This window comes from Ostrea edulis, chromosome 5 (genome assembly GCF_947568905.1).
Source record: "Ostrea edulis chromosome 5, xbOstEdul1.1, whole genome shotgun sequence".
Lineage (NCBI taxonomy): Eukaryota > Metazoa > Mollusca > Bivalvia > Ostreida > Ostreidae > Ostrea > Ostrea edulis.
Window position 1 is genome coordinate 20,216,590 of NC_079168.1, and position 16,158 is coordinate 20,232,747.

At 35.1% G+C, this 16,158-nt stretch overlaps 1 protein-coding gene across 2 annotated transcripts in view; it reads left to right on the forward strand.

The window, feature by feature from the left end:
- The window catches only part of LOC125651499 (protein AF-9-like), a 22,600-nt gene extending 10,749 nt beyond the window's left edge, over positions 1 to 11,851 (forward strand). For both annotated transcript variants that reach the window (XM_048880121.2, XM_056166947.1), the window contains exons 2-5: positions 901 to 1,084; positions 3,860 to 4,086; positions 6,441 to 6,557; positions 7,163 to 11,851. In XM_048880121.2, the coding sequence (XP_048736078.2) occupies positions 901 to 1,084; positions 3,860 to 4,086; positions 6,441 to 6,557; positions 7,163 to 9,064 (2,430 nt within the window). In that variant the 3' untranslated portion in view covers positions 9,065 to 11,851. The remainder of the gene's footprint in view (positions 1 to 900; positions 1,085 to 3,859; positions 4,087 to 6,440; positions 6,558 to 7,162) is intronic.
- The last annotated feature ends 4,307 nt before the right edge of the window (positions 11,852 to 16,158 follow it).

A 16,158-nucleotide genomic window follows, 5' to 3' on the forward strand; every position in this document is an offset into this window, starting at 1 on the left:
CCTATGAAAATTTAGAGAACATAACTGAAAATGTAGAACTGTGACTGTACGTGGTATTTAACAGCAAATTCATTGAGTAAATGATGTTAAAATTACTTATATATTGTACTTTATTTTACTTTACACATCAATTAAGGTTATAATTAAAATGTTATTGATTTTCCCCCAATTTCATTAAAATGTTGATGACTTTTCCCAATCGTAAAGGCCTAGCTAAACCCCTTATTTAAAAAAATAAATAAATAGAAAAGTCACTGATTTCGTAGCTCTTAGGGATAGTGATACTTTTAACTTAAACTCAGGTGACCGATAAGGCCTGTGGGCCTCTTACTTCACATACAGATCTTTGAAAATTTGCTTGAAGAAAAGTAGAGTAATAATATTCCTAGTTTGATATTGATTTCGTAGCCCAAACATCCTTGGATAATAGCAATTTTTGTCCACCTGGAAGAGAAATCGTGTGTGTAGTAAATTCATGATTCATTACATAAATTGTAATTTATTTTGTATAAACCACCAACTTAGCAAATTCATTCTTCAATTTATTAATTGAGTTTAAGGTAATGGTCAGAATTCATGCAATCAGAGGCCAAAATAGAGACTGAAAGTTAAAATTTTTTGTTTTCTAATGTGTTTATTTTATATCATGTTTGTCACCTTTTATGTGTATAGTTGTATTTAATTTCATGCATGGAGGGACTTTTTTGACATTTTTAGTTAAATATATTTACTTTGTTCCATCATTGTGAGTGTACGTAATATTTGCCGTCGTGAAAGTAAATGTTGAAGTATATTCAGGTGTGTATTGTGTAACTTGTACAGTTATACTAACACCAGATCAATCATGCTACAATTGTTTTAGGAAGTCAGCGTTTTGAACCAATACAATGATAATTTCAGAACTGTGCAGTACAAGTAAAGATAGAGCTTGGACATAGGGCCGCAGTGAAAAAGATTCCCAGTCCTGAAGGATTCACGCATGACTGGACTGTGTATGTCCGAGGCCCAGAAAACTGCAATATTTCCTACTTCATAGAGAAAGTGGTCTTTAATCTACATGCTAGTTTTCATAATCCAAAGAGAGGTATGTTCAACAATGAGTTGCAATGTTGGTAAACATGCAATGTATAGAACTAAACATTCTCTTATTTTGCTGTCCAAACAAAAACAAAACCAAAAAAAAAAAAACCCAACTATTTCTTGAATTTCTAAACTTAAGTTTTACTTTCAAGGATCACACAGATTTTTACAATTGTATGTTTTCAATATCTGTGAGGAAATGATTAAATAGTGAGGCATTTTTTATTTCATAGAGTTGTTTTGCTGTTGTTTGTCATTCCAGCTTTTTTTTTTGTACTTTTTGTCTTGGTCATTTGATTTCCACATCATTTTGATACTGTACATCATTCAATTATTTATAAAAGGTCCTTTTCAAGAGAGACTTGCACAAGTCTTTAAGCAGTATTAGAATACTAATAATTCTCAAATTTTTTACCAGGTGTAAATTTAAACAGTTTTTTAAAATGAGAATTGATGCTTGATACTAATTATGTCAAGGATAGGGCTGACCTCAGAAGTAAAGTGAAAAAAACCCTGAGAACACAACAATATGGATTTCAAGCAATACAATAGATATACATTTGTAGCAATAGCGATTCTGTCTAAGTGACAGTTCAGTTAGTCTCTAAGAGTTACACTTTTGTTATTTCTATAATTTGCAAGCACAATTGTAAATTTACAGTTCATCTGATTTACTTTGAAATTTCTATTTTATATTCCATTTGTTTTCCTTAGCAACAGACAAATTCCATAACAACTAAATAGTAATTGCATTTATTCTTGAAATTAACAATATTGTATCGGCAAGTTTAATTATACCCCAGCAAACCATGTTGTAGTGTTTTCTGAAAGTGTGTGTGCATGTGTGTCCTATATAGGAATCGCGTTTGTCTTTCTGTCGGTTAAGGTAGATCGATCCTCATGTGATGTCTTAGGTTTTTGCAAAAATCTTTATTAAATTAAACTTTGTGCATGATAGAAACATATCTTTCTGAGGAATTTTATTCACTAGATAAAATAGAAAATCTGGTAAACCATTGATCAGTGAAAAAAATATAATTTATATTTTCCATAGGTAATCAATTATTTATTATGAAAAAAATGTTGTCAAGGGCAATAGCTCCTATACTGGTATTTCCTCTACTGTATGTCTATTATATCATGTTGTGCATGATAGAAACATATCTTTCTGAGGAATTTTATTCATTAGATAAAATAGAAAATCTGGTAAACCATTGATCAGTGAAAAAAATATAATTTATATTTTCCATAGGTAATCAATTATTTATTATGAAAAAAATGTTGTCAAGGGCAATAGCTCCTATACTGGTATTTCCTCTACTGTATGTCTATTATATGTTATGATTTTCCTAATATCCACAATTTACATGATTAATTTACACATATTTATGAATTAGCAGTTTTTCTAAACTGTTAATTGGCATTAAAAAAATTGTCATTTTAACGAGCTTTGATCTATTTTTGGTATTCTGTTTCACGAAAATATGCGATTTTCTGATGTTGTCAGACTTACACTTCTGTTTTTGTATGTCTGACATCTTAAAAAAGGTGGCAACATACACACATTTTTCTTTGGAAATTAATTAAATTAAACCATATTGAGTGGAAATTAATACAGCTTTTCCACTTTCAACCGTTAATATTGATATGTCACATGAGGGTGGAGCCACCTTAAGAAGTGCGAGTTGTAACTGCAGTAGTTGTGAAGCTCAATTTATTCAAAATGCACCATTGACCTATGGTGAATACACGGGACAAGAATTGTCTGTAGTGATTGAGAGTGAAGATGTAAAAGATCATGGGATAAAGATGATACCCATAATTTTCTCTATTTATACCCAGTTTTGGGTGTGTCCTGCAAGAAAAAAAGGGGGGGGGTATTAATTCTGCTAGAACAGTTTTAGTTAGAGTTATTAATCATTTTATTGCATCTGTATAGTGACTATATTCTGGAAGATTTAGGCTACTTCAAAATAAAGTGTCCTTTAAGTGACATCTACATATCGATGCACATAACTTTTTCTTATCAATAGACCCTGTATCCAGAAAAAGAACGAATGCTGTGTGATCAGATCCCTATTTTTTTTCACCCACACAATCTTTGAACAACTTGGGTCTTGTTACCATAATTGGTATATTGGCATTGGCCAAGTTACGTAAGAAATTGGAACAATTAACATGATTATAAAATGATGTAAGTGTGGGTGTTGTACAGAGTGGAGGGAAGGGCTTGGTTTAACGTTCTCCATTGAGAAGTTTATGTCGCAGTGGATTCTTAATTGAAAATGTAATTAACACACGGATACATCATGATAGTCAATTTTAATATTTCATTAAGCAAGGACTCTAGGTAGGTATAAATTATACATGTACTTGGTATAAGGTATGAATGACTAACAAGGAAAACTTCAGTTCCATAGTCTGTGATAGAAGAAAACATGAAGTTAATTTTACTATAGATGAGTCAATGACCTGAAAATACAGGAGTGCTTGTTTTGTGCATGTTAATTACCCTGATCACAATGTCATCATTATTTTGAAAATAAGATGTCTGCAATGTTCTAATGTGATGAATGAGTAATCGGGGAGTGAATCAACGTATATTTGTTGTCGTAGTCAGCATTTTAGTATGCAAATGATTATCATACAAATCAAAAAGAGGCTTTGTAACAGTACTTTAAAAGTACTGTAAACATTGTAAATTCATTTCTGAATACATTTATGTTGTAGTAGGGAAGAAAGTATTTGATATGAAGTATGTGAATTGTTTTTATTTCAGTGCTGACAGAACCCCCCTATGCAGTTCAGGAGCAGGGCTATGCTGGTTTTGAGCTGCCCATTGATATTTACTTCAAGAACAAGGAAGACCCCAAGAAGATTCGGTTTAAATATGACCTCTTTCTGAAGCTAGAGGACTGTCCTCCTGTAAACCACATCCGCTGTGAGAAGCTCACCTTCCAAAATCCAACGGATGAATTCAAGAAGAAACTCCTTAAAGCTGGCGGGGTATGTAGAAATATGCAAAGAAATACCTTTATACCTTTGGTTACTACAAATGGTGAATCCGATCATATCATCACCGCCCCTCCCCCTTTGTTTTATTAATTCCCAAATCTTTTTGTGTACTTATCCCCATCAGGAAGTGGGATTTCCTAATACAGTGTGTATTCCGTTACAAAATTCAGACTCACTATTTTTCAAAACATATCACCCATTGTTAGATTGTTAAAGGCTGGTAACTGAAAAATCATGGGAAAAAGAAATAATTTACATGTACAATAATACTTGAACAACACCCTCCCCCTACCATACCCCACCCATCCCTTTCTCTCCAGAATAATTAAGATGTTCAATTACTTCCAGTAGTTTGTGTTCATTGAATTAAAGTTTTTAGATAAGATGGTACTGCAACAGTTTAACAGATATTGCATGCAGGTCAGAGGATTAGAATTACCAAACAAATTTCATATTGTGTGTTAAGTTTTTATATAAATGCTGAATGGAAACTTCTGCAAGCCACAAAAAGTGAATATCAATTGAGTGTGTGAACTTGTGGCAGTGGTTGAATTCTAAGGAAATAACTTCTTTAAAATCGCTGTGTCTTTTACGTGCTGCATAATATTGTAAACTCTTATAATAATTGATTTTGTTCTTTCTGTACATGAATTCATAGACAGTTGAGAGACAAATAAGAAAAAAATTGAGGTCTGATAAATGGCAACACTCCTTTAAAAGCTTCATATAACAAACATGTTGATGTCTAGTATTTACGTAATGGAACATATTAATTTACATCATATTGAATTGATCAATGTTTAAATGTTACTGAAGTCAAAAGTTTCGAGAAGATCTGTGTAGTTTATTAATGTGTCATGGTGATCTATTTCTGAGAATGCTGAATCGATAGCTTGATAATTCCTGTACAGGTAGACTTAGTAGGTCCTCGATAAAGGATATATTGTAGGATAACTTCATTGTGTTGGAATTTATAGTTTTTATTTACATTATTGTTATTTAACATGGCTTGATAACAAACAAATGTATGGATGTAAAGTTATGTTGTTCAGTCATTTGAAATGTGTATAAATCCCAAGTTTCAGAGTTTATACACGGATGTCCTACAGTATTGATGAACACTTTGAAAACTTCATCATCCCATTACCTTTAAGTGCAGGCATAATTGTCCAAAAGCGTTTGACAATACTACCATGCAATCTAGCACAATTCCAACTCAAAAATTTTGTTTTATGATTTTTTTTTTTGTGATGACTTTGCTTTCCGTTTTAGTGATTTATATCCCAGGAAATTTTTTTGCGTAGAGATGCATGTTTTCAGTGCAGTTAGAATTATTTCAAAATCTTTCAGGGTACACTGTTAGTGGGTTGAGTAGACCCCAACTGTTCACTGTTAATTTTTGAAGAAACTATACAGCCCCCACCCACCCCCACCCCTCCCCACACACACACCATATTTGTTCAAAGTTTGACAGATGGGGAAATCCTATGCATTATTGCACTTGTAGAAAGTTTCAGTAAATGCAATACACATGTTTTCTTGGGTTAATGTATTTTGTTGCTTAAACGAACATAACTGGGAGAGGAAATCGACATATATGAACGCTTGTGGTATCCTTAGAAATTTCAGCTGGCTTTTTGTAATAGCTCAAGTTTGATAATTCCAAGATTTTTATTTGCATTCTCACTAAATCATAATCAAAAAATCAATTCAATAAAGTCCAAAAATTGTCCTCTGCATCAATTTGTGGAGTCATTTGACTTCGGGGGGAAAAAACTACGACAGTCTAGATGCTACACAGTTACCATGGTTACATGTTGTACAGTTGTAAAACTTATTTCAGTAGTAGTACCAGGTATTATATGGTTACGTAATCATTTGTGAATAAATTGATAAATATCTCACTATTGATATGTATAGGAAATCTCTATAAATAATTCAAAACAATGTTGAAATATATGCAAATAAAGTGTATACATGCTGTTGGACAGGTAACTCGTGTAGGTATTACCTCTAATCACCACTGCATGTCTAACTGACCAGTGGACTTATGTCACTGAGTGCTAGACTTACCACATGTTTACAAGCTTCTGTTTTTCATTATCTGATAGACCATCCACATTGGATGTGATATTATCACCTGATTAATAAATAGTTACTAGGCACCAGGTAGATATGATTGAGTGGGGACTGTGAGAATTGAAAATTAGAATTATTTTCCGACTTTGGTGTTTATCAGTCAATATATAGGTGTATTTATGCTGGTTGTTTGGCTACTATAGACCAGGTTTACGACTGAATCTTGTTGATTTCATTTCACACAAGTATTGATTTTGATTTGACAGGTTCTGGTTGGGCCGACAGGAGAACCTATGGGACAAATGGGAGAGTTTGTTGAAATCTTTGATGCTCCCATAAGTCTGGATGGCAGCAAGAGACCCAAGTCAACATACACCAACAAGGTGAGGTGCCATTGATTGTATTGATTAATTGTATCTTGCTTAATGTCTCGTTTGAGAATTTTTCACTCATATGGATACGTCAGCAAGACCAGTGAAGGGCTTCAAATTAAGGCCTATGCTCGGCGCAAACGGCCATTGATCAGTGAGGGTTCTTTAGCGTGCCACACCTACTGTGACACGGGACATCCGTTTTTAAGGTCATCTCCGAGGACCTGTGACATTCACACCTGATGCCGAGCGTTTGGCAATGAAACTGTCACTACTTGTTTTAACGACTAAGGTCTGTCACGGCCGGGATTCGAACCCCGGCCTTCCGCATGTGGGGCGAACGCTCTAGGCCACCGCGGCGGTGCGAGTTGACATTGAAGATTGTTCTTGAACATTTTTGTAAAATGCATGAAAAACCAGAATATTGCTGAATTTCTTTGACTATAAGAAAATGGAACCACAATTTCATGATAATGAAAGTAGCCTACAGGAATGATTCTGATAATGAATGTCATAAAAGCAGTACATGTATATATTTAAATGTATTGCATAAGCGCTGTTTGATTTCATTTCTTGTTTGATACCCAGGCTTGATTTTTATCACTGTTCTTTTAAAGGAAAAACCAAGCAAAGACAAATCAAGTTCAAGTTCAAAATCATCATCAAAGCCCATGGTAGCTCACAGCACATTATCCACTAACTCGAAAGACTCTCTAGGGACTGAGGAAAGAAAGGACAAGCGGTCACCAAAGGAATCTAGTCAACATAAACGTTCATTAGAACCCTCAAGTCATGATGGGTCTGTATTAAAAAAGCCTAAGAGGCCATCATCTGTGTCCTCTCCTCCCGAGGTCAAGGTCAAAGACAAACATAGGTCAAGTGAGAAAAATAAGCACTCTAAAGAAAGAGAGAAAGAAAGAGAGGGAAGTAAGATTTCCAAAGATTCACACAAGGATCACCACAGACGTGAGATGGATTCTCAAGAGAAGGATTCGAGAGAGCGAGACAAAGAAAAAGTGAAACGTGAGCATAAGGACAGAGATGGAAAGAAAGATGTGTTTAAGCACAAGAATTTTAGTTCTGTGACAGATTCACCAAATCCACCAGCTCAGAAATCTCACAGCTCGGAGAAAAAAGACAAACATGTATCAAAAACATCAACAGACAGTGTTAGAAAGGAAATTAAGCAAGACAATCGAAAGATGGAGCAGAAATTTGATCCAAGCAAACCTAAAAAGTTGGAGAACAGTCATGTAAGAAAGGAGAACAAAGAAGAAAAAATATTATCTTCAGGTAAAAACAGTTCAATGAGAGTTGATAAAAAAGTGGAAAGTACAAAATCCTTTAGTAAGATACCCGATACTTCAAAGAGACCAAGTTTGTCCACCCCAGAAAGAGCACCACCAAAGAAGAGACCAAAGGTTGAGGATTTGTTTTCTTCATCTGATGATGAGTCATCTGAGGATGAGGATGCAGATTTTGTTAAGGCTATTATTGAGGGTGTTGAGAGGAATATGGACAAAAGTGAGAGTAGTGAGTCCAGTTCAGATTCAGAGTTGGATGACGCTGTGTTGAGTGTAAGGTCATCACCAGTTGTTTCAAAACTGTCTCCACTGTCACAGAAAGTTATGACAAAGTCACCATCATCTGTTAAGAATTCCAGTTCTCAGAAGACAACAAGATCCATCTCTCCTGCTTCTGAAAAGAGTTGGTCTTCAAAGTATTCGCCAACAGGTTCTACACATTCACATACATCAACTTCTCATAAGCTGTCTTTGTCCAATGTTTCAACAAAAGAAAAAGACATATCTAAGCATTCCAAGGAATCCAAATCACACAAATCCTCAACAAAATTGTCTCATTCTTTGTCGGAGAAGAAGGAGAAAGAACCTCCCCACAGATCTGAGAAGCATGCATCAAAACGATCATCTACACCCAACATGCATGTCTCAACAGAAAAAGTGGACAGACACTCTAAATCACATTCAAAAGAGAGAGTAAGACCAGAAAAGACGTCCCATGATAAAAAACCAAAGGATGTCAAGTTGATTACAGACATAAAAAGTGAGAAGATCGACAGTGTTCCACATTCGCTTGAAAAGACTGAATGGAAAGAAAACTTCTACAAGTCGGAGAATTCCAAAGAAAATGTGAAGAATATTAAATGTGAAAAAAGTAGAACTTTTAGCATTGAGTCAAATGAGCAACATTATCTGAAAAAGGAATATCTAAGTGATGACGATGACATCGACAAGAGAGAAAATGTGACTGAAACATTTAATTTTGAAAATGGGTATGAACATTTGGGAATTGCTCCCAATGGAGAAGACTTGATAGAACTGCTCAAGCTACACAAAAAGCTGGAGTCAATGCAAGACACGTCAGTAATTCAGAGAGTTGTACAAGAAATTAAAAATACAGGTCTGTACAAAATCAGTGAAAAAACTTTTGACTTTGACCTTTGTGAACTTGATAGTTCAACTGTAAAGAAAATTCATACTTTTCTCTGCTCTGTTTAGAGGTAAGCAATAAGGTGTGTACATGTTCTGAGAAAATGCAAGTTTGACCAGACAGCCATTTGAATATCTTGTGAATCCTTATTAACAATGATCTCGAGGATAAGTTCTCATGTCCATTGTGTATTATTTATTTATTGACTGGAAATACAAATTAACATGTAAATCTAAACAAAGTATTTTTCTTTCTTTATGCTGAACAAATAAGTATCTGGATCCTGCTGAATTAGGTCTTCAAATCAGAAATGAAAGTACTTGTCAGTGAATAGATTCTCAGTTCAATTTTTTATACCCCAAAGATCAAATTATCAGGTTGCCTGTCTGCAACTTTAACCTTGGTCAGAACATTTAAACTACAAAAATCTCATAGTTCATGATTTGAAAGGTCAAGGTCAAAGCCCTGAAAGGTATGACTGATAAAGGTCAAGGTTAAGAAAATTGACCATAATTGAAATTGGCTTCACTCGGGGACGAAGTGTTTCACAAACACATCCTTTTTTCATTTGAATTAATTCACAGAATATAGTTGATATTTGTAACAATCTCCTCATCTATCTTACAAATGAAATCCAGATACATGTATGTAATCTCCTGTTGCAATCGTTTTTCATTGTATCACTCATTTGTGTTTATCAGAAAAATAGGTTTATGGTTTTGTTGCACGTATGCAAAGTAAAAATGGCATTTTGTTAAGGTATTCAATGGTTCTTAAGAACTGACTGAATTGAATGGATTTACAAGGACCAAGCATTGGATATGCTATATGTTAGTGTTGAAACCTGATTTATGACCTATACAGTATGCCTTAGATAAAATAATATCTTATTTTACCTATTCTGTAGCAAAATCACCGGACACAGTATTACATGTGTGTACAATTAGGGAATTTCTTAATAAGTTTGTTATCGTGAATCTTTGGCAAGTATTTTTCATGATAGTATTTCTTAGCTACTGTTACAATAGTTGTTATGTAGTACTAATTTCTCAGCTATTACAATAGTTGTTATGTAGTACTATTTTGAAATTTGTTTTGATCTCAGTTCACCTTGATATCTTCTTGAAATGCATGTATAATGTTGTACCATGATAATTGCTTAAAGAAATTGATAACAACCCCTATACTTATTTACTGAAAAATGTCTGTGCAATTTTGATGAGGTATTTGCTTATAATGCCAATAGTCTCAGTTCTTATATGATGTGTTCATTTTTATGATTGATAGGTCTCCATAAGTGCTGGAGATGGTATCATTAAAACAAATATTATTTACATTAACTTTGTAAAATATGTTGTTTAAGTCCTTTTAGAAAATTCTTAAAATTAACTTAATTCTTTATACATACACGTGGCTTTATGTTACTGTTCCATGTTAAAACCATGTTTACAGCTATGAGCATGTAGGTCAGATAAGTCGCAATGTCTGAGTAGTAGGAAATTTCATGTTGAAGTATTGATTTTCTTGCCAATTTTCACTGCATTTGTAAGTATCTAAAAAGGGATTATCATTGGAAGGGGGGGGGGGGGGGGGGGTGTTGAGAAGCATTTGTCACTGAAAACACAATTTTTCAGTTTTCGTACATATTTGAATATTCAGAAATAGACCTTGTAGTTGTGTGCTTTTGATGCAATTTGTTGGCAGATTAAAATTGATGCTAAATATACTGAAGTAAAAGTTCATAAATTAAGAAAGATCCTAGCTTTTGTAAATTTTCTATATATTTGTAAATAGCACTTGAGGTGAAATCACTGCACAGCATCAATGTACATATATAATCAGTACTATATTTCAACACATAAAAGTGAGAATTTTGATTTTGCAAGGGAGGCTGCGTAAATTTATGGGAATATGACTTGCTTTCATATTATAAGGAATCAACAGTACCATTTAGGTGTTTATTTTCTTCCATCCGAATAATCCATGTCCTCAAATTGATGCTACCAGTAAGTGCTATGTATATTGTAATTAGACTTCCTGTGTAGTAAGTGGCTTAGGTTCTGTAGTGTTATTTATTTTATTATTTTTTGTTTGTTTCGTTTTGTTTTTTGTTGTGGAATATTTCAGTTTGATATGTTTGACACAGCTGATGCTACAGTAACTTGTCTGTTCTAGCAGTTTCTCAAGTTTTTTAAGTTACATTATACATGTACAATGTTTCCAAAGCTGTACTGTAAAGGCAGTTTTCTGAAACTGAACAGGTATTTCATCAATTATTTTTGACTCTGTATTTATGAATGTCTTTTGTTTGGTTTTCACATATCAATATACATATTTAATTCAACCCACCTACACTGTGCCATTCATGAACGTTTGACATTATAGTATTGATTTTGGTTTTAAGAACTTAAATGCTGTATTGTATAGTTATGTTAAGGTGTATCGGTAAATCATATCGATTTGAAATAACCAGCAATTTAAAGTTTTGATGGCTTTCACTTTGTCATTGTCGGTTACCTTTTGCATCTGATATACATTAGTTTGCGTTGAAGACAAAAAGCTTGACGTTGTTTATCATCTTTATAGATGAATGAAATAACTTACGACTTACGGGTGATGTCAAATATTTGAATTAAAAAAAGAAAGAGAAAGGATTAAGACGTCTTATCTTAGTGTCAATTTTTGTTTAGAAGGTTGTCAAGAAGGAACTATTTTTTTTGTATGCATGAAGCCATTCTTTACACCTGTAGTTTTGTTACGTCATTTGGTAGCTACTTCTCTTTTGTTTTTCTGTCATCACAATTGGTGCTTAAAATGTTATCACATATTGGTTGGAAATAAAATCATGAAACGAAGTTCTGAGTTTGTTATTGAAAAGTTTTAATTCGAATGAATTATTGTATTTAAACATGTGCAATGAAGGCAGACCGAGACGTTTTAGTGACACACGATGCTAGCTGCCATAAGATGTAAAGTACACATAGCGTTTTACTTCATTTTGTGGAGGATGAATATTGAATTTATATTCTATTTTTGTTTAATTATTTCAAATTCATGGTGTTTTCATTTGTGACGCAGTCATCTTTATGATTATCGTCACAACAATGACCCCGTGTCGGAATTTCAAATGACAAGCTTGTCATGTTGCACAGCCTTAGAGATTTATAAAGAGCGTATTCTCTTGTAACTTGCGTAATGGCAATCTGAGAACTGATGTCAACTAAACTGAGTAAGGAATCCAGGATTGAAAGTTTTCAGAAATTGTATATGACGTTAATTACATTGGTTTGTCGTGTTTTTTTAAGATCACAAACGTTGTAATCAGATTTAAATGATGGTGTTTTTGAATTTTAGGGTCTTGATTTTGTAACAATGCAAACACCTGGGGCTCGTACAGAACAAATTTTGACCAGTAGGGACATTATTAGTGCCGTCTTAAGATCCGCCCAAGTCTTGCTTGCTTAAGTATGTCTTACGCCGTAACTGAATAGTAATTAAGCGATGTCCTAGCTAAGTACATTTTTTGTTCAGAAAATTTCTTATGAATCCAGGAATGTATTTACATAATAATATGTAATTATAATTAAACAAACGTTTATTTGTCGATGATTAGATTGTTATAGATCTTATAGTGAACTATTTCAGTTAAATACCCTTCCAATTCCTTTCAAATTTGGTATGAAACATCTTTGGGACATAAATTGCAAATCTCGGGACTCGTACACCCCGAGGTCTAATTGGCGGGGCAGAACGGATAAAATTGGACCAATTTTCAAAAATTGTAAAAACAATTTTCTCTAGGATCTCACATCTGTAAGAAAACTATACATGCAAAGTCATGTTGAGCAGGATAGCCTCTACCAAAATTATAGATTTGATGACCCCCCCCCCCCCGGGGTAGAGGTTCTGACTCCAGGGCAGGGCGAAACTTGGACATAGAGTGTTTATGTTTGAAAATATAAATAAGATATATTCTTTAATTCGATTGATAATGAATTGAAACTAAATGAATGTTTAGAAGGAGCAGGTAACCTGACAGAATTGTAAATTGCATGATCCCAGGGGTAGGGGTTTTAGTTTCAGGGGTGGGGTCAAAATAGTCATGGTGATTGTGTGGGTTAACAATTATACAGTTTTAATTTCTTGATAATTACCATTCCAATTTTGAGTCAGCATTTCGAAAATTGTATGGTCTTGATAACAATCTAATTTACAAAGTATCTGTACCAATGAATACAACCCACCATTGAGTAAAATGCTGTCTAACATGAGAGGTGAAGATAACGAACAGTAATCAATCTCATAACTCCTATAGGCAATACAAAATAGAGAGTTGGACAAACACGGACCCCTTGATTGATTGATTGTATCTTGTTAAACGTCTCTCTCGGGAATTTTTCACTCCTATGGAGACGTCACCAAGACCGATGAAGGGCTTCAATTTTAGGCCTTTGCTCGACGCTTACGGCCATTGAACAGTGAGAATTCTTTAGCGTTCCACGCCTAGTGACACGGGACATCCGTTTTTAAGGTCATCTCCGAGGACCTGTGACATTCACACCTGATGCAGTGCGTTTGGCGATGGAACTGTCACTACCTCTTTTAACGACTAAGGTCTGTCGCGGCCGGGATTTGAACTCCGTTTACCTGATCAAGATATAGGGCTCACCGCGAGTGCGACCGGTCGACAGGGTATGCTTACTCCTCCTAGGCACCTGATCCCACCTCTGGTATATCCAGGGGTTCGTGTTTGTCCAACTCTCTGTTTTGTATTGCTTATAGGAGTTATGAGATTGATCACTGTTCGTTATCTTCGCCTTTCATGAATGAAAATTATCATTGTTAATAGATAATACGTCATAGATATATCTAAATGTCGAATTGAAGGCCACAGCAAAAGATTATTTCTACTCACGTTGAAGTTTTTGAATAAATTTGAAAAAAAAAAACAGGTCAGCTAACAATGGGGGAACAATTCGTGCCCATGGGAATTTCAATAGACTGCTGGAAGACTTGATCACCAAAGACTACGAAGATATTGTCAATGAGGAACTCCAGCATATTCTTTATTTCAACTTCAGAGTACTTGTGCGTCTATCATAGTAATTGTTTGGATGACTGATCACTAGATATGAATATTTCCATTTTCCATTCTATTTGAAGAAGCAACTGTCTATGATGTCAAAAAGTCTAGTCTTTAATTTATCGTGAGGAATGGTCGTGTAAAGTGTTGAAAAGTCATACGTTTTGATTTGAGAATAGTTTTGCGATTTCAATTTTACCAAAAGTTGTTTAGAATTTTGTTTAGAATCCACATATGATTTAGACCACTTCTGGGATATGTACTCGCACAGTGCGTTTGAAGTTTCTCCTTCACAGCTGTTAATATTTTCTTGAGGAGCAAAGATGGGGGCTTGGTAAAACACTTACTGGATCCGGCAATACATTGTTTGTAAGGGTTTTTATGAAGTTTAGGAATCCAGTATAGGTACGGTAACTCATATTCGTCCAACCCATTGACTGGGATATTAATTGTGTCTAAGACGGAAGCATGAAACATGTTTTACACCAAATGGCAATTGGGGTTTTTCTTTGCTAATTTTGAAGTTATTTTTCTTACTAATTTTTATTACGGATTACTCCATTTACCCGATCGAGAAATCGGATTCACGGCGGGTGTGACTGGTCAACAGGTTCAGGTGCTCCCGGAAGCTACCAAATTTGATAGATTTTATAGGGCTTGAAATATATCTCCTATGTAGTTATTTTTACTATTTTGTCATTCAATGAGGTGAAATTAATAAGATGACAAACATTTTAAGGGGTTTTGGAATAAATCCTAATAAACGTAACAATACATCAAAAGATCTTGTCATATATTTCTCTAAGAGTGGAAAAAAACGATTGCTCGTTGTCTCGTTTATTTTATTCTAAACAAGAGACCATGACTTACCTTAAATTTGGAATTTTTTGGAGGGGAATGGGGCAGGTGCGCCCCCCTAAATCCGCCACTGTTTGCACTAGCAACAATTGCCTATTGCCTCTTAGTGTTAAGATCACGTAGGAATCCTGGTTAGAATAAGTCCTTGGTACCCCTAGCTTGTCGTAAGAGCCGACTAAATGGGGGCGGTCCTTCGGACGAGACCGCAAAAACCGAGGTCCCGTGTCACAGCAGGCATGGCAAGATCAAGATTCCTCCCTGCTCAAAGACCGTAAACGCCGAGCATAGGCCTGAATTTTGCAGCCCTTCACCGGCAATGGTGACGCCTTCATATGAGTGAAAGATTCTCGAGAGGGATGTTAAACAATAATCAGTCTTGGTATTAAGTTGTACGATCTATTTAGTGGAAAGCTTATTTTGAAGTCATTACTGTTTTATTCTGACATGCATGTTTATCTTTTATCACCTCAAATTTAAAATTATGCCACACAGAATTGTTTGAAGACATATAAATCATATTTCTTTGAATATTTGTTATCATATTAATTTTCAATTGCTAATATATCAGTTTATATGGGATAGAGACCCTGGAATCAAAGCCTATAAATCGATCATCAGGTGGATAGATTAAGCAGATCCTAGACTCATCAGACAGACGGACTCATCAGACAGACGACTTATCAGACAGACAGACTCACCAGACAGACAGACTCACCAGACAGACAGACTCACCAGACATCACCAGACAGACAGACTCACCAGACAGATAGACTCATCAGACAGACAGACTCATCAGGCAGACAGACAGACTCATCAGACAGACGGACTCACCAGACAGACAGACAGACTCACCAGACAGACAGGTAGACTCATCAGACAGACAGACTCATCAGACAGACGACTTATCAGACAGACAGACTCATCACACAGACGACTTATCAGACAGACAGACTCATCAGACAGACGGACTCATCAGACAGACAGACATACTCATCAGACAGGTAGAATCATCAGACAGACAGACTCATCAGACAGACAGACTCACCAGACAGACAAACTCATCAGACAGACAGACAGACTCACCAGACAGACAAACTCACCAGACAGACAGACAGACTCACCAGACAGACAGATAGACTCATCAGACAGACGGACTCACCAGACAGACAACTTATCAGACGGACTCATCAGACAGACAGACAGACTCATCAGACAGACATA